At 42.2% G+C, this 19,314-nt stretch overlaps 2 protein-coding genes across 3 annotated transcripts in view; both read left to right on the top strand.

The window, feature by feature from the left end:
• The window catches only part of LOC100349005 (guanylate-binding protein 3), a 28,549-nt gene extending 13,529 nt beyond the window's left edge, over nt 1-15,020 (top strand). The window contains exons 5-11 of the mRNA XM_002715512.5: nt 1,862-2,058; nt 4,735-4,980; nt 5,947-6,227; nt 7,448-7,660; nt 12,959-13,061; nt 13,363-13,556; nt 14,374-15,020. Coding sequence (XP_002715558.2) covers nt 1,862-2,058; nt 4,735-4,980; nt 5,947-6,227; nt 7,448-7,660; nt 12,959-13,061; nt 13,363-13,556; nt 14,374-14,598 — 1,459 coding nt within the window. The 3' untranslated portion in view covers nt 14,599-15,020. The remainder of the gene's footprint in view (nt 1-1,861; nt 2,059-4,734; nt 4,981-5,946; nt 6,228-7,447; nt 7,661-12,958; nt 13,062-13,362; nt 13,557-14,373) is intronic.
• The window catches only part of LOC100347754 (guanylate-binding protein 3), a 216,319-nt gene that overhangs the window by 13,527 nt on the left and 183,478 nt on the right, over nt 1-19,314 (top strand). The window lies entirely within an intron of this gene.

Genomic DNA, 19,314 nt, shown 5'->3' with positions numbered 1-19,314 from the left:
CTTTATAGGCAGCTAACCACAAGAGGAAGTCACCCCCGCCTAACACCGCCTTTACTAAGTTTCTCCAATCCTCAGGTATTAGGCCTTGCTGCCCGATGTTATCAAGGATTGCCTGAGTGTAACTTGCATGGGGCCCATACAATTGTACTGATTGCTGCAACTCTTTAAGTAATTTATGGTCAAGAGGCGTCCATCCCCTGTTTCCCTGTGGATCCTGAATTACAGGAAACACCTGGCCTGGTTCCTGGTACTGCTCCCAAGCAGGTTTTCTATAAACAGCTCCCCTTTGCTTGTTTTCGGTTCTTGGCCTTTCTAGCTCCTCCTGCATACCTACTCCCTCCATCACTCCTTCTTCCTCCCACTCTTCTTCAATCTCATGGGGAAAAAAGGGGCTTTTCTTTACAGGAGGAAACTTTGGTAGTACCAATGGGCGATACCGGGGTGGTGATTCATCCTTTATGGTTGAATTTGCCAGTCTTGTATGGCCAGGCATCTCTCTCGGGGGCGAGGTTCCCTCCTCAGCTTCCTTCTCCCCCCCATAAGCTTCCTGGCTCTCTAAATCCTTCTTTGATTTTCTTCTCACTTGTTCGTTACAATAGTTGCTCGCCTGGCTGCCCTGCCATAATTCTTCCTGCATTTCACTCCCCTCATTAAGCAACAACTCGATCCCTTCCGTGGGGTTCTGAAGCACCTGATCAACGAGTTGCCACAGCTTCAGCATTTCTATTGGTTCCCCAGCCTCGCGCATTTTCCGTCCCACCTGCCTCCACTGCTGTGGAAACCAGGGGGACGTCTCTACGATTGCTCTTACGAATGCATGAATTTTCCTCCCCCCTCGTTTCCCTTGCTTAGAGGAAAAGCTGCGAGGAGGTGGGGAGTAGGAAGAGAGAGAGAGAGAAACCATATTTAGCCCATAGATGATCTTTAGGGAGAAACAGAGGATGGTGCCCAGCAGGAGGAAGAGGTAGCCAGTGGGCAAAGAGTAGCCAAAGAACTCCATTGTCTGTACCGTCTGTGACATGTTGGAGCAGTGGGCACAATGGAAGACTGAGTCTCCCAGACGTTCCCAGTTAATACCTCCTTCCTAGCTTCTAATTTTCTTCCCCCGCGGCTTTTTTCCTAGGTTTTAACTAGCTTTTCACTGGCACTCTTTCCGTCCGGCCTTCCCCTAGGCTCTTTGCTAGTCTCTCTCTCCAGTAATTTCCCACTTCTTCCCGGTCTTTCCCTCCTAGGTTTCCTATCCGAGTCACGGCACCACTTGCTGCTCCTCCGCACGCGGAGGAGCCGCACCGGACCGGGCGCTTGTTGTTTCCCTTTTTTTTTTTTTTTTTTTTTTTTTTTTTTTTTTACAAGTCCTTTCTATAGTAAAGTAAGAATAAGTAAACAGCAAACTCCCAAAGCAAGAATGAGTAGAGAGAAATGAGAAAGAACGAAGTAACGAACTTCCCCGCGAACTCTCCAACGCACTCTCCAACCAACCCACACCACTATGCCGTCTCTCTCCTCCTATATAGTCCTCTCCACCAATCCCAACTCGGCTGCCCACACGCCGAGCACGCCGCTCTCCTCCAATCAGGAGCAGCTCCTGCAGCTTGTCAAGTTGGTGAGAGGCAGCTGGGTAGAAGCTGTTTACTTCTCTCCCAGCGCCATATTGTGGGAGAGCAGATGCATAGAATAAATCTTAATTCCAGTAACAGTATAGTCCGAATTGCTCCCCACAGCTGGGACTTGAACTGTTGCCTATATGGGATGCTGCAGGGCGGGGCTTTAACCTGCTGCACCACAGTGCCAGCCCCCCAACTTGCTTTCCAATGAGATCTGGAATTTATAGCAGGATCTTTTCCCTTAACTAAGATCCCAGCTACGTAACTGAACTAACAGAGTTAATCAGGGCAAAATCTTCCCCAACGTCTCATGAAGTAGAGGACTCCACAGAGTTTGTGAGCTTCTTTCCAGACTTCATTTGGGCTGTACGGGATTTCACCCTGGAGCTGAAGTTAAATGGACAGCCCATCACGGAAGATGAGTACCTTGAGAATGCCTTGAAGCTGATTCCAGGTATCAGAATGTACTCTGGGGATGACGAGTTCAGTAGCAAGGGGGAGATCAACAGAGCACTGTCCTATAGCATTTGAAATGAATATTTATTTGGGCCTGGATTAAGGCCCATGCTCATGGTGACTGGTGATTGGTGGTCATGATTTTAGCAATTATTACTGAAAATTTTCAGAATTTGAGATTTACACTTGGTGAGGAGTTTTTTAATTTATAAATTTATTAATAAAAGAGAACAGATTTCATGAATTTGTTGGTGAGGAAATTCAGAGCTAAATGTTGTATCAAACAATTTTAGGCCAATCAATACAATGAAAAAAAGTGAGGATTACTGAAGAGTTAAAATTGTATATGTGTAGGTGTAAAAAGTTAAGCTTAAGCTTACAGGTTTAAACCTTCCTGGTGCAGCTGTGAAAATAAGACAGAGTGAAGTAGCACCTTGACAGTAGGGACTCCATTTTGGAGCACTTGAGACTCCATTCTGGGAAAGCACCCCCCCCCCCCAACCGTGAGACTCTGGTCTGAAACTATGATCTCAAATAGTCAGACAATAGCAGTGCACTACATCACCCTTGGCAGAGCACAAAAACCCCCTAGCATGATTGCTCAAGCTTAAAAGTAGAAAGGTTGTACCTGGGTTACCTGGGCTAATAATGAAGATGTGATTTGTCTATGTCTTAAGATCATAATTGCTGATTGTAAGATTTTAGAAACCATTTAGCAACCGTGTATTCTCTCCCCTCTCCCGATTTTGCGGTTTTTGCCTTTATAAACCCTATACTTTAGTTCCTCGAGGCTCCTCTGTTCTTGTATGTTCAGAGAGCCCCAACATGTTGGATCAATAAATCTTTAACCCTTTTCTGGTTGCATGAGAGAAAGTCTCTTGGAGTCGTTCCTCGGGCAGTGGGCATTTTCAGACCCTAACATTACCATCAATGCTATCACTCCTGAGACTCAACTATTTGTGTTACTTAATAAATTTAAGCATTTCTCTTACTCTATTTTGAGAAAAACAACTCAATTAGTAAATGCAGAATCACTTGAAAAAAATGACCTAATTCTTAAAATAAATTTCACTTGATTTGCTTTATTATCCTGACTGTTCCATTCTTCATAGGAGCATTTTTATATCTCAGTAGTAAAGGGGGAAATTGCTGCTGTGTGCCTCCAGCACTATGGTTGAATCCTTCAACTGGTCTTTTTCATAACACTATGTTCACCCTCCAGCCTTAGGCAATGTCTTATTATTTTAGTATTGCAATTTTATTACATTCCATTTAGAAGAGTAGAGAAGTGGCAGTTAGAGGGGCCATACATTTAGTTAATTATTTTATTCATTCTTTCAATAGGCAGTTACTTTTTTAAAGGTTTATTTTATTTATTTGAAAGAGTTACAGAAATACGGAGAGAGAGAGAGACAGAGCGAGAGCGAGAGAGAGAGAGAGAAATATTGTCCACCCGCTGGTTCACTCCCCAAATGGCTGCAAGGGCTGGAGCTGAGCTGATCCGAAGTCAGGAGCCAGGAGCTTCTTCTGGGTCTCCCACATGAATGCAGGGGCCCAAGGACTTGTGCCATCCTCTGTTGTTTTCCCAGGTGCATTAGCAGGGGGCTTGATTGAAAGTGGAGCAGCTGGGACTCCAGCTGGTGCCCATATGGGATTCTGGTGCTTCAGGCAGGGGCTTTAACCCACTGTGCCATAGCGCCGGCTCTGGCAGTTATTTTGAACAAAGTATATGCCTTGGAATCCCTCATCAAGATACTACCCAGTCCAATATAAACTGCCTTTGAAAAGTAATGAGATCCCCCAATTATATTTAGACTAACTTTACTTTGAAGTTTACTGCTGAAGTAGTCTATAAACATAATAGTGACTTGAATTTTATCTGTTCTCATGCTATTTTTTCAGAAACATCTCATCTTTATTTCTAACAAGTTTTTAAAGTCTATGTTTCAATTCTAACATAAGACTGCAATACCAGGAATGTATTTCTGAGAATTTTTATAATCAATTATTTGAAAACATTTTAAAATAGTCACTATGGGGCCAGCTTTTTGGTGTAGTGGATAAAGTCATCACCTTCCATGCTGGCATCCCATATGGGCACCTGTTCATGTCCTGGCTGCTCCACTTCCAGTGCAGCTCCTGCTAATGGCCTGAGAACAGCAGACAAAGATGGTCCAAGTGTTTGGCCCCTGCCATCCACATGGGAGACCCAAATGAAACTCTTGGCTCCTAGCTTTGGCCTGGCTCAGCACTGGCCATTGTGGCCATCTGGGGAATGAACCAGTGGATGGAAGATTTCTCTCTCTGTGTCTCTCCCTCTCTCTTGGTAACTCAGACTTTTAAAATAAATAAACAAATAAATAAATAAATAAATAATTTTAAAATGTAGTCACTCTACCTACCACAATACAAGGGCCAAGGATCCATGATAGGTTTCTTTACTCACAGTGAATGCCTCCCATTCCTCTCCAGAGTATTTCCTTCACCACCAGTTCTGTACAATAACGGATTCCCAATGCTTTGGGTCAGTTAGCCTAAGGCTGCTTTTCAGGATGGGATAAAGGAAAATTTCCAGGCACAGGGGCTGCAGTAATGCAAAAATTCCTTTAGAGGTCCTCAGCCCCTTTGTCTGTAAGCTGTCTCTTCAATGAGTGCTCTTTTTATAATTCTACAGGAAAGAACCCCAGAATCGAGAATTCCAACAAGCCTAGAACATGTATCAGGTATTTCTTTCCAAAACGGAAGTGCTTTGTCTTTGACCGGCCCACAAGTGATAAAAATTTATTAATCTGTATAGAAGAAGTGCCAGAAGACCAACTGGAATTAAATTTCAAGGTGCAGTCAAAAAAATTCTGCTCTTACATCTTCACACATGGGAAGACCAAGACCCTGAGACAGGGAATCATTGTCACTGGAAATCGTGAGTTTCTTTTGTCTCAAAACATGTCTCCCTGTGGTTCAGTGTGTGTGATGAAGCTGTGATTCTTCTGTGGGCTTGTCAATCATTTCGTTTGCTTCTGTATAAGAATATAGAGAAGGAGATGCTCCTACCACACCTACAAATGATGTTGTTTAGTTAAATTTTCCCCAAATGGTGGATTACCGAGGCTTCAATTATCTCATGAAACGAACCCAAGATCGATGGAAGCATAAAAATCTATTACAGAAGCAAATCTGCACGTGAGAAGTCCTATAGGATAAGAATTCCTTGGTGAAGAAGCAAAAAATTAATACCAGAAATTAATACCAATCAGAACATAAACAATAATCCATGAGTCCAATGCAAACTCATCAAGAGTTTGAAAAACAAAAATTAAAACTAATCTTACATACCAGGCTGGCTTCATCGACATGTGACCAAGTCAGTCACACAGTCCTCATGCTATGATTATCAGGTCATGTTTGGTTCAATATGCTACAAGGTAGGATGCTAACTTCCGAGAATTTTTTTATCAAAGAATTAGCATTTTATTTGGAAGGAAGTCTTGCAAATTATGTAATTTCCTTTCCTAGTTTAATAAATTTTTATTTTATTAAAATGCAAAAGTACTTTTCTAGGAAACTCTAAATGATATTCCTTATAATCAAGTATTTAATTTTGAATTTTGGTGAATTTGAGAACCATAATAGAAAGGGTGAATAGCAATAACACACATGTTATTGTACAAGAAGGATTCACAGAACAAGATTAGAAAGGAAGAGTGCAAGGAAAAGAAGGAGTGGGAGAATTAGAAGAAAAGGGAGAAGGAGTAGGAGCAGCAGGAAGAAATAAAACTTCAAGATAAATAGAATTTTTGTGATTTTTTTAGAATGCTGATTCTTAATTCCTGTGAAAGCAATGAAAGAGAACTATCTACTTACTTTCTAAACATTATGCGTTAATCAGGGCTGGGCCGTCTGGTGGAGATGTACGTAGATGCCATCAACAGCGGAGCCGTCCCTTGCTTGGAGAACGCAGTGACGACTCTGGCTGAGCGTGAGAATGCTGCAGCCATGCAGAAGGCAGCCGAGCACTACCTGGCACTAGTGGCCCAGCGAGTGAGGTTCCCCACAGACACGCTCCAGGAGCTGCTGGACTTGCACGCAGCCTGTGAGAGGGAAGCCATTGAAATTTTCATGGAGCACTCCTTCAAGGATGATAACCAGAAATTCCAGAAGAAACTTGCGGTACCTATCTTAGCGTTTATCCTTCCTCATCTGTCTTTTCTAGAAAGATATCTTATGACCTCATGATCATCTCCCAACCGTAGTAGAAGTTATCTGGATTCTTGAGACTAAAGGAACTCTGTGGGCCTCCTTTACCCATTTTCTAAAGAAAGGACACTTTATCTTTTGGTACTACAAAATGAGTTCTCATGAGTTTAGTAGCTAAAAACAGCATGCATTACTGTCACACAGTCTGTAGGTGAGTCTTCCATATCAGGGTGTCTGTGTCCTCTGCTCATTGTAGACAGACTGGAAGGAGGTGTCCAATGAGCTTGGTCTGCAAATGAAGGCTTGGGGCAGGGGACCCCTCTATCTTTAAGCTAGGAATGTTGCATCAAATCCTTCTCCTGTTCCTAATTTCTCTGGTTTCCTTTTCTGACATCAGCTAAAGAGGCTGATGTCAAAAAAGGGCTTTTCAAGGGCTCATGTGACTGGATAGTAGGAGATAGAGTATTTTCCATTGTAAAGGCAACTTGTGCTGTATTATGTGATCTAATCAAGGAAAATACCCATCATGTTCTCAGGCTTAGGGACTATGCACAGGATGCACACCAAGAGGAGAAAAGTCTTATAGGAAATCATAATTCTGCTGAGCATAGGCACCTTCATAGAAAATGTATCTATTCATCTGTCTAGGCCTGAACTCTATAAGCAACAAATATCTCTCAGTTTGTATTAAGGAAACCCAGATGGATTGCAACTTTCAAGGTCAAACAAAAAACTTGGTTCTTATGTATTCATAGTTTGAGCCATCATCAAAGGAATTCATAAAATTTTCATAAATTGGTTCAAAATATATTTAACCAATTAGATTCCATTTCCATGTATTCCTATATATTCATATTTCTGTCTGTAACAATCCATGTGCTCTGAGGACATTTTAATTTGCGCCAAGTAACAACTTTCTTTTGTTCAGTCTTGGTGACTAAGTCCCTGTGAATCATATTGTATAGTAAAGAACCCCAGAGCTCAGGTCTTCTGACCTGTGTTTTACGGTATGGAGACTGTCCCCTAGAGAATTAAGACTTTGCAAAGGTTAAACAGACAATGATCAGAAGTGGCACTGAAACAAGGCTCCGGACTACTGGTCCACTCCATGTCCTTGTCCACTCTGTGGCCATCCTCGTGCTTCTCCCAGTAACAGTTTCTTTCTAATGTTTGTCCTTATGGTTCCCTGGCAGGAAACCATAGAGAAGATGAAGGAAGAGTTCCTACTGCAGAATGAAGAGGCCTCTGTCAAATACTGCCAGGCTGAGCTTAAACGGCTCTCAGCGTCCCTGATGGAAAGTATTTCAAGAGGGGTTTTCTCTGCGCCTGGAGGCCACCGTCTCTACTTAGAAGCAAGGAAAAAGGTTGAAGAGGAGTATGAGCTGGTGCCCAGGAAGGGAGTGAAGGTGAGGAATGGGGTGGTGGGTAGGGTGGGTCAGCATAATGGAGGCGGGGTCTTGGTTGCTCCTTCTGAAAGTGAGGACCACGGATTCATCTGAGGACAGCGAGCAGGGACTGTCGGTATCCGTGGTTTGGATGTGCTTTGTCCTCCAGTGGTTGATGTGCTGGGGGCTTCATCTTCGGTGTGCCCATGTGAGAGGTGATGAGACCTTTGGGAGGTGGGGCCTAGCGCGAGGTTCTTAGGTCTTTGAGGGCTGCCTTCAGAGGAGGTTAATTAAAGTAGTAGTTCTTGCGGGACACTGAGTTGGTTCTTGTGTGATCAAGTTGTTTTAAAAGCCAGGAAGGTCCCTGAATCACTCTCTGGCTTCCTATCTGGTAATATGATCTCTCCATTTTACATGTTCCATTGGGATGCCATTCTCTGTGAGAACCTGAGCCATCTTGGCCAGAGCCATGTTCAAGCAGGTGTTGTGCCCTTGAACCTCCAGAGTGCGACTTAAACCTCTTATAAAGTAGCCCAAACTCAAAGATTTTGTTAGAATTATAGAAAACAGACTTATGACAGAATAATGCAGTAATATTTTGATGCTATAGGTTTCTTTATTCCATATATAATTAGATATTCCTAGATAAATTGTAAATAGTTTTCCTCAGAAGTGGATCTGGAATCATGCATCCAGGTGCGACAGTATTTATTTTATTTATCAAACAAAAGAATAGTTTTTGTTCTGGATACATAAAATGTTTCTCAGTATGCCTGTGATTTCACCTGAGGTGGACAAATTCTTAGTGATTTGGGTATTGTGAAAGATACAGCTGTCATACTGGTATGCACTGGTAATAATAACGCTGATAATGGTGACCTTCATGGCTAACAGTCTGCACATTCACTCCTAATCCTGGGCATGGTTTCAGATTATTTTATTGAATACCAATTTAATTTTCAGAATACTTTAAATTAAGTACTAACGTATTTCCCATTATAGAATTGGGGAATGTGATGCACAGAGAAGCTACTGAGTTACCTTTAGAGAAACCCTTGGCTGGTAGCAGGGCTGACCAGGATGCTCCATGTATGTGATCATTAGAATCTCATTTGTTTCCTTTTGTGGGAGCTTCACATGGATCCCACCAACGGTTGTACAAGGGTTCACTTCTCTCAACATTCTTGCCAGCAGTTTTACAAATTGAATCATGGATTATAGCCATTGTTTTCAAGATTTATTTGTATTTGTTTGAATTGCAGAGTGATGGAGCGAGGTGGGGGGAGAGATCTTCTGTCCACTGCTTCACCCCCAAGGTGGCTGTAAACCCAGGGAGGTCCGTGCTGAAACTGGGAACCTCCATCCCAGTCTCCCATATGAGTGGCAGGGGCCCAGGCGCTGGGGCCATCTTCTGCTGCTTTCCCAGGCACTTTTTAAGGTAGCTGTATTGGAAGCAGAGCAGCTGGGACTTGCCCTGATAGGAGATGCCAAGGTTGCAAACGGCTCAACTGTGGCACAATGCTGGCCCCGAATAATAGCCATTCCTACAGGTGTGAACTGATATCTCATTATGGTTTGATTTTTATTTCCCAGATGATTAGTGACATTTAACATGTTTTTATATACTGGTTAGTCATTTGAATGTCTCCTTTTAAGAAATGTCTATAAAAACTACTTTGTCCATTTTAAATTCAGATCATTTTTTCCTTATTTATTTTGTGTGACTTATTATATAAGCTGAATACTAACCTCTTATGAAATATATGGTTTGCCAATGTGGTCTCTCATTCTGTATGTGGCCTTTTAATTTTGCTGATTGCTTCTTTAGATGAGCAGAAACTTTCTAGTTTGACATAGCCCGGTTGTTTCTTTTGTTTTTCTGCTTGTGCTTTTAGTATCAAAGCCAAAAAATCATTGTCAGGGCTAATGTCATAGATCTATTCTTATTTTTTCTTCTAGGAATTATACACTTTCAGGTCATTAATATTTAGTTGATTTTTGCACATGATGTCGAATTAGGGGTCAATCTCATTCTTTTGTGTATCCAGGTTTCCCAGCACCATTTCTTGAAGAGAATATTTTTCCTTGATGTGTCTTCCTGAACATTATTCAAGCTATTTGATCATAAAAACATGGGCTTTTTTTCTTGACTCTCTATTTGTTCCACTAGTCTATGTATATGTTTTAATACCAATATCAAAACTACCCTTGGGGGCCAGTGCTGTGGCTCACTTGGTTAATCCTCCGCCTGCGGTGCCGGCATCCCATATGGGCACCGGGTTCTAGTCCTGGTTGCTCCCATTCCAGTCCAGCTCTCTGCTGTAGCCTGGGAATGCAGAGGAGGATGGCCCAGGTGCTCGGGCCCCTGCACCCACATGGGAGACCAGGAAGAAGCACCTGGCTCCTGGCTTTGGATCAGCACAGTGCTGGCCGTGGCGGCCATTTGGGGGGTGAACCAACGGAAGGAAGACCTCTCTCTCTCTCTGTCCAACTCTGTCAAATAAATAATAATAAAAAAAATAAACAAACAAACAAACAAACAAAAACCACCCTAGCTTTGCTGTAGACCTGAGATTCTGTAGCAGGATTTGTGTACTGAGGCAAGACAGGAAGGCCTCTTAACTGGAAGTAGTCTTTTATTATGACAGCATAAAGCACAGGTGGAATTTCTTATTCAAGATCCTGAGCCCAGAACAAAGAGTTTTTCCCAATATTTGGTCTTAGCCTCTCTTTCTCCCTTATATGGTTACATGTACACATTTGATTGGATATGCTAGTGTATTAGCCTCAGGACTGATACAGTACTGCACATAGGAACATAGTAACTGAAGATATATATTTTTACACACAGTCTGAGCCATCTGCTGTCTGGCAAGAGTTAACATCATCGCTCTGTAGGAACAAGCAGAACCTGACTGGTTACATGGAAGCAGACAGGGCCTGCAGCTGAAGCTTTCACAGGCAAGCAGATAACAGCCACATTCCACTCCCAGGACAGAAGCCTCCCTTTTCCTATTTCTGCCCTTGGGAAGGTTTCTACCACAGCTTGAATCTTGTCAGTTAGAAACACGTCTAATGGAAAGACAGAGGCCTCTGGCACAATTCAGGAAGTGCGGTATCTGCAGCGTTGTTTTTGTGGTTCGTGGCTGTTTCAGCTGCTCTGTATACATTTTTTTTTTTATTTCCGTAAAAGCTGTCATTGTCACTTTGATAGAAATTGCACTGAAGCTGTGTGGCACTTTCAGTGGCACGAGCGTTTTAGCAGCATTAATTCCTCTAAGCAATGAATTTTAGAAATAGCTCCATTTGTTTCATCTCTCTAATTTCTTTTCATCACTGAGTTAATCTTACAGAGCATAGATTTTCACGTCCTTGGTAAATTTATTCTTAAGGATTTTATTTTTTGATGCTATTGTAAGTAGGATTGTTTCCTTGATTTCTTTTTCAAATCCTTAGCAGTTAGTGCTGTGGATTATTTTATGTTGATTTTATATCCTACATATTCATCAAAAATTTTTTATTAGTTTTAATAGCTTTTAGTGGTCTTATATTTCCAAAAGTAATAAAAACAGCAACTTGAAAAGCTATTTATATTCTTATGTCCAATACAGCATCATTCACAACAACCAAGACAGGGAAACAGCCTAACCTCTCAGCAGTGGATGAAGAGATGGAGGAACTATTATGTATGTTTACACACATGCTAACACATACCTTTATAGGAGTTCTATGCAGTTTTAAAAAGAGAGAAATCCTGACAATGTGAATGAACATGGGGAATATTATGCTAATGAAATAGGCAGACAAAAAAACAAATGCTACATGACTTTGTTTTTTTTTTTGTTTTTTTTTTTTTTTTTGTTTGTTTGTTTTGACTGGCAGAGTTAGACAGAGAGACAGTGAGACAGAGAAAGGTCTTCCTTCCGTTGATTCACCCCTCAAATGGCCGCCATGGCCGGCGTGCTGCGCTGAGCCCAAGCCAGGAGCCAGGTGCTTCTTCCTGGTCTCCTATGCGGGTGCAGGGCCCAAGCACTTGGGACATCCTCCGCTGCACTCCCGGGCCACAGCAGAGAGCTGGACTGGAAGAGGAGCAACCGGGACAGAATCCAGCACCCCAACCGGGACTAGAACCCTGGGTGCCGGCACTACAGGCGGAGGATTAGCCAAGTGAGCCAGGGCGCCGGCCAGCTTTTTTTTTTTTTTTTTTTTTTTTTAAGATTTACTTATTTATTTGAGAGTCAGAGTTACACAGAGAGGAGAGGCAGAGAGAGAGGTCTTACATCTGATGGTTCACTCCCCAGTTGGTCTCAATGGCTGGAGCTGCGCTGAGCCAAAGCCAGGAGCCAGGAGCTTCTTCCAGGTCTCCCATGCAGGTGCAGGGGCCAAGGACTTGGGCCATCTTCTGCTGCTTTCCCAGGCCATAGCAGAGAGCTGGATCAGAAGAGGAGCAGCAGGGACTAGAGCCAGCACCCATATGGTATGCCGGTGCTTCAGGCCAGGGCTTTAACCCTGATTTTTTTTAACCTCATGATTTTCTTTTATACTCAAGAAAAAAGAGAGGTTGGGCTCATATTAACAGAGAGCAAAGGGAATGTTATCATTTCGGTCGACAATTACAAACATTCAGCTATGAGATGAATAAGTTCTGTATATCTACAGTACATGAGGGTGATAGCAGTTAAACTGCCATATTATACACTTGCAATTTGCTAAGAGAGATCTCAAGTATACTCACCTCATAAAAACAAAAGGTATATGAGGTTATAGATATTAATTAGCCTAATATAAAGAACCTCATGATGCATGCACACATACATCAAAACATCCTTTGTTTATATCTTAAACATACACAGTTGTTATTTGTCCATTATACCACAATACAACCTCAGAGAAAAACCTCAGAAGGCAGCTTAGAAAATCTTCCTGTTGGAGGAGGTAAGAATCATATATTGAAGTATCCATGGATGTTATCCTAGATAAGAAAGGGTAGAAGAGCATCCAGGCAGAGGAAAACCAATGTGCAAATCTTGCAAACCAAGTGGACACGTGTCTGTAAACTGCACGTAAATCTCGTTGGCTCTGACCTCGGAGTGGGGTTGGGGGTGGTGGGCAGCATTGCTGGGAATGGAGACTGCAGAGCCAGGAAGAAAGTTGCCCTAGAGGAAGTTCTTGCCTCACCAAAGAGCTTGGAGTTTCTGCTATGACCAATGAAGATGCAGGATTCACAGGGTCAGATTTGTACTTTTATTAACAATAATTTCCACATCAGAAGACTTAGATACTTGCTGTCTAAAGTATTTTTACTCCTTGTTTCTCCAGGCAACTGAGGTGCTCCAGAGGTTCCTGGAGTCTCAGGCAGCAGCAGAGAACTCCATCCTGCAGGCAGACAAAGCTCTCTCTGATGGAGAGAAGGCCCTAGCAGGTACGGGGCCGGGCTCAGCTCACAGGACGGTGGGGCGGGGCGGGGAGATTCCTACGATGCCCTCTTATAGATTGGACAGGGTGGCTTTTCTGAAGCAAGAGGCTTCCTCTGACTGTGGAGCATGTACTCCGCTAGACTTGAACATAACAAGGGCTGTTGGGCTGCACACCAAGCCTGTCAGTGCCTTTCTGGCACATTCTGAAACACGCTCTTGCTGTTTCAGGGGAAATAGCATTGCTGTCAAAGCCGCCTGCTCTTGAACTCAACGGTTTTTCTTCCCTTGTTAATGTTTGTGAAACAGCTGAGGAGGCCAAGAGGGAGGCCGCTGAGAAGGAACGGGAAGTGCTAAGACAGAGGGAGCAGGAGATGCAGCAAAAGATGGAGGCTCAAGAGAGAAGCTTCCAGGAGAACATCGCTCAACTGAAGGAGAAGATGGAGCAGGAAAGGGAGGACCTCCTCAGAGAGCAGGAGAGGATGCTGGAGCACAAGCTGAAGGTGAGTCTTGGGGCTGGGCGGTGCCCGGGGGACAGTGTTCTGGATCCTGGGAAGGGCGGGACCCCATGTCAAGCACAGGTGTCATCCCAGAGGGAACCTAAAAGACAATTGTCCCACTGCAACCTCAAATACACCTGGGTCCCCCTGAAGCATGGAAATCTAGGAGTCTCCAGCCACTTCTGGAGTGTTGTACTTTGGAGGCACAAATGACATTCTCCTGGGTTTGGGGCCGGTAAGAGATGCTCTCCTTCAGCCCCATTTCTAGGGGATCTTAGTCCACTAGTGGTTAAGATTTCTGCAGAACTCTCAAAGAGACTTAAAACAAATATAGCTGGTCTGAAAGGCTCAGACTTGACCTGATAAGAGAACACTGAAAGCTGTGAATCTGCTCCATTTGTTTTGGACCTGCCGGATTCCTCCTGCACGATTAGAGTGTCATACATTCTTTGTCCCAGCGTGGTGCTCGGTCAGTACCAGCAACTCCTGCTATGTGCCAGATGAGCTCAGCTGTGCCACCTCAGTGGAAATGGGAGTTAATTAGAATTTAACCCACATTCCTTCCCAATGGGCTTTCTATGGGCTGTAACACAATCCCACCACCCTAGGGAAAATGGTGGTAAGAAAATTTCACAAAATATAACCATGGATTTTCCCACTATTCAAGCCAAAACTTCTGGGTATATTGGACAAATTCCTCTAAAAATACTCTAACATAGTAGAAAAATAGATGTACATGCTTAACTGCTGACATCATGAAATACAAATATTAACTTCTAATAACAGGGATTTTGAAGTGTGGATTCTTTCCATTTTATAGGTCCAAGAAGAAATGCTTACAGAAGGATTTAGAAAAAATGCTGAGGAGTTAAATAACCAGATAAGAGAGCTAAATAAAGAAATTGAAGCAACTAAAAACCGAGGATCCTCATGGTTTACAGGTTTCCTTGATGCGTTGGGTACCATATTCACCCTGGTACTACCTGGGCCTGCTAAGTTATTTGGTTTGCCTTTGAAATTTCTTGGTTCAAAATCTAAAGACTGATTTTTCTGGGAATGAAAATATAAAATTGGACTTCTTTTGTTTTAATAGCCTAATAATGTTGTTCATTTAAAAATTGTCATAGTAGTTTCTTTCAAGGAAATTTAAAAATGAAATGCAGTTTTTAAAGAATATCAGGTATTGGAGTCCACAGAAGACCAAACTGAATTTTTATTGAATTAATTATTGTGAAGAAATGGGAACAAAATTTGAAATTATTCATAAAAATAATTTGAGTGAAGCCAAAAGCCATGGCAAGATGAAGAAAAGATGTGCAATTTGTATTACACATTAGAGAGGTTATTTAAGTTGTGATGAGTCCTTGTACATCAGCGAGAGTAGAGCTACAACCACATTTTTGTTTAAATAGCTGAAATTGTGAAAAATTTGAAACTAGATGACAATAAAAGGTGTGCAAAGTAAAATTGTGTGGTGTGCCTTTTACCTCTAGGAAGGGCAAGAAAAAAATATCTGACAGCAGTTAACAAGGAAGGGTTTTGGGAAATATGAGAGTCACATATTTCTTAATGTGAATGTCAATAGTCATAATTATACATCAAAAAGTAAAATGTATGTACTTGAATTACCAATTGCACATTTGAGAATTTCTCTTAAAGATCTGTATACCAAGCTGAAGTGGCATATGTAATAGTCTGTTGGTTGCAGTGTCATTGTAATGCCAAAGCACTTTCTGACTACTCTGAGAGGACTTTAATGTCTCTGTTGTATAATAAAAAGTTAAATCCTGTATATTCTTTCAAAGGGATACTCTACTGTCACTAAAATGAAAGGGGGCATAAATAAAAACAATAAAAAAGAGAGAATGTGCATTTGGTGTGGCAGTTCAGCGGCTGCTTGACACACTCATTCCACATTTGCTCCTGATTCAAGCTTCTTGCTCCTGTGTACCCCCAGACGAAACAGGTGATGGCTTATGCAGTGGGGTCCTTGAAGTGCTAGGCTGAGTTCCAGGCCCTGCATTTGGTCTAGCAGAGCCCCAGCTACTGTAGGAATGTGGGGAGTGGACAAGAAGATGGGAGAGTTACCACCCTTCTTGTCTGTCTCTCTGTCTGTGTCTGTCTCTGTCTTTCTCTCTGCACTTTCAAATCAATAAATGAAGAGGGTTTAAAAAATTAAAAAGCAAGCAATAATAAAAGAATATGCTAAGTCTATTTGGACTTAAATAAGAACTCTTTAAGATTGTCTAAGTGAAAAAATGATAGGAAAAGTGGATATATTTGTATGACTGAATTTCAGAGTATAATGTTTATGTGAATATTTTATTGTCTATTCCTGGAGAAATGTAACATAAATTCATATCCATGGACTTAACCTGAAGGGGAAGGAAAGGTTGAGGTGAGGAGATGGAGAGACAGGTCTTGTATCTGCTGGTTCACGCCCCAAGTGGCTGCAACGTCCAGGGTCAGGCCAGGCTGAAGTCAGGAGCCAGGAGCTTCTTTAGGATCTCCCATATGGGTGCAGGAGCCCAAGCATGTGGGCCATCTTCTACTGCTTTCTCAGGCTATAAGCAGAGAGCTGGATTGGAAGAGGAGCAGCTGGAATACAAACCAGCACCTATATGGAATGCTGGTGCTGCAGGCAGAAGCTTATCCTACTACCCACCATGCCAGCCTCTCTATCTTTTGAGAATTTAGGCTCTTTACATTCAAGGTTACTATTGATAAATAATAACTTGGCCCTGCCATTTTCCCATAAATTTGCTATTGTTCGCTTTGGATTCCCTTTGTAGTTTATAATAGGAAATTTTTTGTTTTCACATTCTTTCATAGTATTGAATAATGTTTCTGTGTATAGCCCATCCTTAAGCATCATTTGTAAGGCTGGATGAGTAGTGACAAACTCTTTCAATTTCTGTTTATTTTGGAAGGTTTTTATTTTACCTTCATTTGTAAAAGATTATGTCTCTTCATGGTCTCCAAGCCTGTAGGAATTCTGATGGAAAATCAGCTTAGAGTCTAACTGGAGATCCTCTGAAGATAAGCTGATATTTCTGTTGTGCACATTACGGGATCTTTTCTTTATGTTTTACTATTGAAAATTGGACTACCATGTGTCCTGGTGAAGATCTTTTCTGGTCATGTCTATTAGGAGTTCTATGTGCTTCATGCACTTGTATGTCTCTTTCTTTCCCCAGATTAGGAAAATTTTCTGTTTTCTTACGTGGCAACAACAAAACATTCTTTGTCTAGCTCTTAGTGGGCAATAGCTGAATCCCTGGGGTCTTGAAATGCAATAAAATCAAAACCAAGGAGGGTTTCTTGCAACCCAAACACTTTGGAGTAGCCCATAATATCCAAGGCCCATTCCAATTCAGTCTTATTGCCATTGTTATGAAGATTACCTCCATAAACCTTACATCAATGGATAGGTATCACAATGTATTTTGAGATCTTAGATTCGAAATGTGGAGACTCAACTCCACAGTCTCCAACACATCATGGCACTCTCTTGCAGCCCAGCTCCCATCAACATTCTTACCTGGCATCCACAAAAGGGCCACATTTTGATAACTTACTCTGAAAAACAGGAGTTAAACAGGAGAAAAAGTTTATAAGTTTACTCTGATTGTATGTATGGTGGGACTCATAAGATACAAGACTCAAAGAGAGGTAAGATCCTTGGGTTTTAAAAAGCATTTTGAGTACTGGGCCAAAGAGAGCCTTGTAGTTTCTGGTAGGTGGTCTGATAGCACCAGGGGAAGTCCTGCAGAGGAACTGCATGAGGAACAAAATCTGTCTTAGGCAGAGACGGTCTCAGGTAGCAGTCTTCAGAAAAGGCATGTATTTAGTGAAAATAGGCAAAGATTTTCAGTCTCCTTTTCTACGACATAGTCTTCCTTGTTTGCTTAGAGAATTGGCAGTCAATTCTTAACAATATCATTTCCTTTGGAAGATAGTCCCTTATTCAGAAAGGGAACTTCAGGCATGAGGCACCTGATAAAGGGGGCAAGAAGTTATAGAGACCTTGGACTTGCTGTGCCAATTTTGGTTCTTAGTATCTCAAAGTACTAATTTTGAATAGCATTTTTAGGATCCCAATATTTATGTGTCTGAAATTCCCCAAGATGTTTTCATACTACACATTGAGTTGGTAGCTGTGGAGGGAAGAGTCAGGTTAGTTGCTGAGTGACAAAGGAGCCATTATACCAGTCTCCCATTCCTAGTAACAGGCAGTCCAATTGAATAGTTGTGTTTCATGTCACAGAGATGGTGTTCCAAGTATGCCCCCACTAAAATTAGACCTTTATATGGTACCAGAAAGCGAATCTTAACAAAGAATTTCTGTTATACAATAACTCTTAAGAGTGGTTGGAGGAATTGTTATAAACCAGGTCCACTTACATGGTAACAGAAATCCAATCACAATGTCAGGATGGTAGAAGAAAGTAGGGCTTAATTTTGCAATATTCAGACAGGGAGTCAGGTAGTTATCACTGAGTTCCCAGATTTTCTTAAGAATTAAAGATGAGGAATCTTACAGTTGAGATTGCATAGCATGAAATCAGCTCATGTGCAGGTCTCTGGTTGGTTAACAGAAATCGTGGTCTTCCCTTGATCTGTCAGCAATAGGATGGAACATTGTTCCGAAAATCTAAGATGGCAAAGTGGGCTCCACCCCTTCTTGACTCATTGGTAGATTGGTTATTATTTATTTGATCAGGCTTAAAGTTCCTAATATCATATTTCAGGATGTTGGTTACAAAGGTGATTATTGAAATCTGAGTCTTTTTTTTTTTTAATTTTACTGGGGCCAGCACTGTTGCATAGCGGGTTAAGCTGCCATCTTCAGTGCCGGCATCTCATATGAGCATTTGGATCCTACCTGCTCCATTTCCAATCCTGCTTCCTACTGATGTGCCTGGGAAAGCAGGGGATGATGGTCCAAGTGCTTGGGCTCCTACATCCACATAGCAAGACCTGGTAGAAGCTCCTGGCTCCTGGCTTCGGCCTGGCTCAGCCCTGGCTGTTGCAGACATTTAGGGGGTGAACCAGTAATGGAAGATCTCTCTCTCTCTCTCTCTCTCTGCTTGTATCTCTGCCTTTCAAATAAGTAAATAAATAAATCTTTTGAAATTTATTTTATTTAAAAGCCAGAGTACAGAGAGTGATAGGAGAGAGATCCGACTCACTCCTCAGATTTATGTAACTGCTGGTGCTGAGCCAGGTTGAAGCCAGGATCCAAGAGCTCCATCTGGGTCTCCCACATGAGTGTAGGAGCCCAAGCACTTGGATAATCTTTGCTGCTTTCCCAGGCATATTATCAGAGAGGTAGACTGGAACTTAAGCAGCTGGGACTAAAACCAGCACCCAAATGGGATGGTGGCATCACAATCTATTGCTTAACTCATCACACCTCAGTGCTGGCCCTGAAATCCAAGTCTTTACATCCAGATTCCTGTGCCAGGCCTGACTCTGTGTCTTAATTTAGTGGATTAATCTTTAGCGAGGATTTGAGTTGGCATGATCACAGTGAAGACAGAGGAGCTGCAGTTTTAAGGAGAGTGAATGGGATCTGATCAAACCTACATCAAAGAAATCTTCCATCTGCTGGTTCATACCCAGATGGCTGAAACTGCCAAAGCTGAGTCAGGCCAAAGCCAGGAACCAAGAATTTCATCTGGGTCTCCCACAGGGGGGCAGGGGTGCAAATATTCAGGTTCAGGATTGGAAGTGGAGAAGCTGGGATGGTGGACATTGC

This window comes from Oryctolagus cuniculus, chromosome 7, assembly GCF_964237555.1.
Source record: "Oryctolagus cuniculus chromosome 7, mOryCun1.1, whole genome shotgun sequence".
NCBI lineage: Eukaryota > Metazoa > Chordata > Mammalia > Lagomorpha > Leporidae > Oryctolagus > Oryctolagus cuniculus.
The sequence above is the reverse complement of the archived record's forward strand: the minus strand, read 5'-3'. Positions and strand labels throughout refer to the sequence as shown.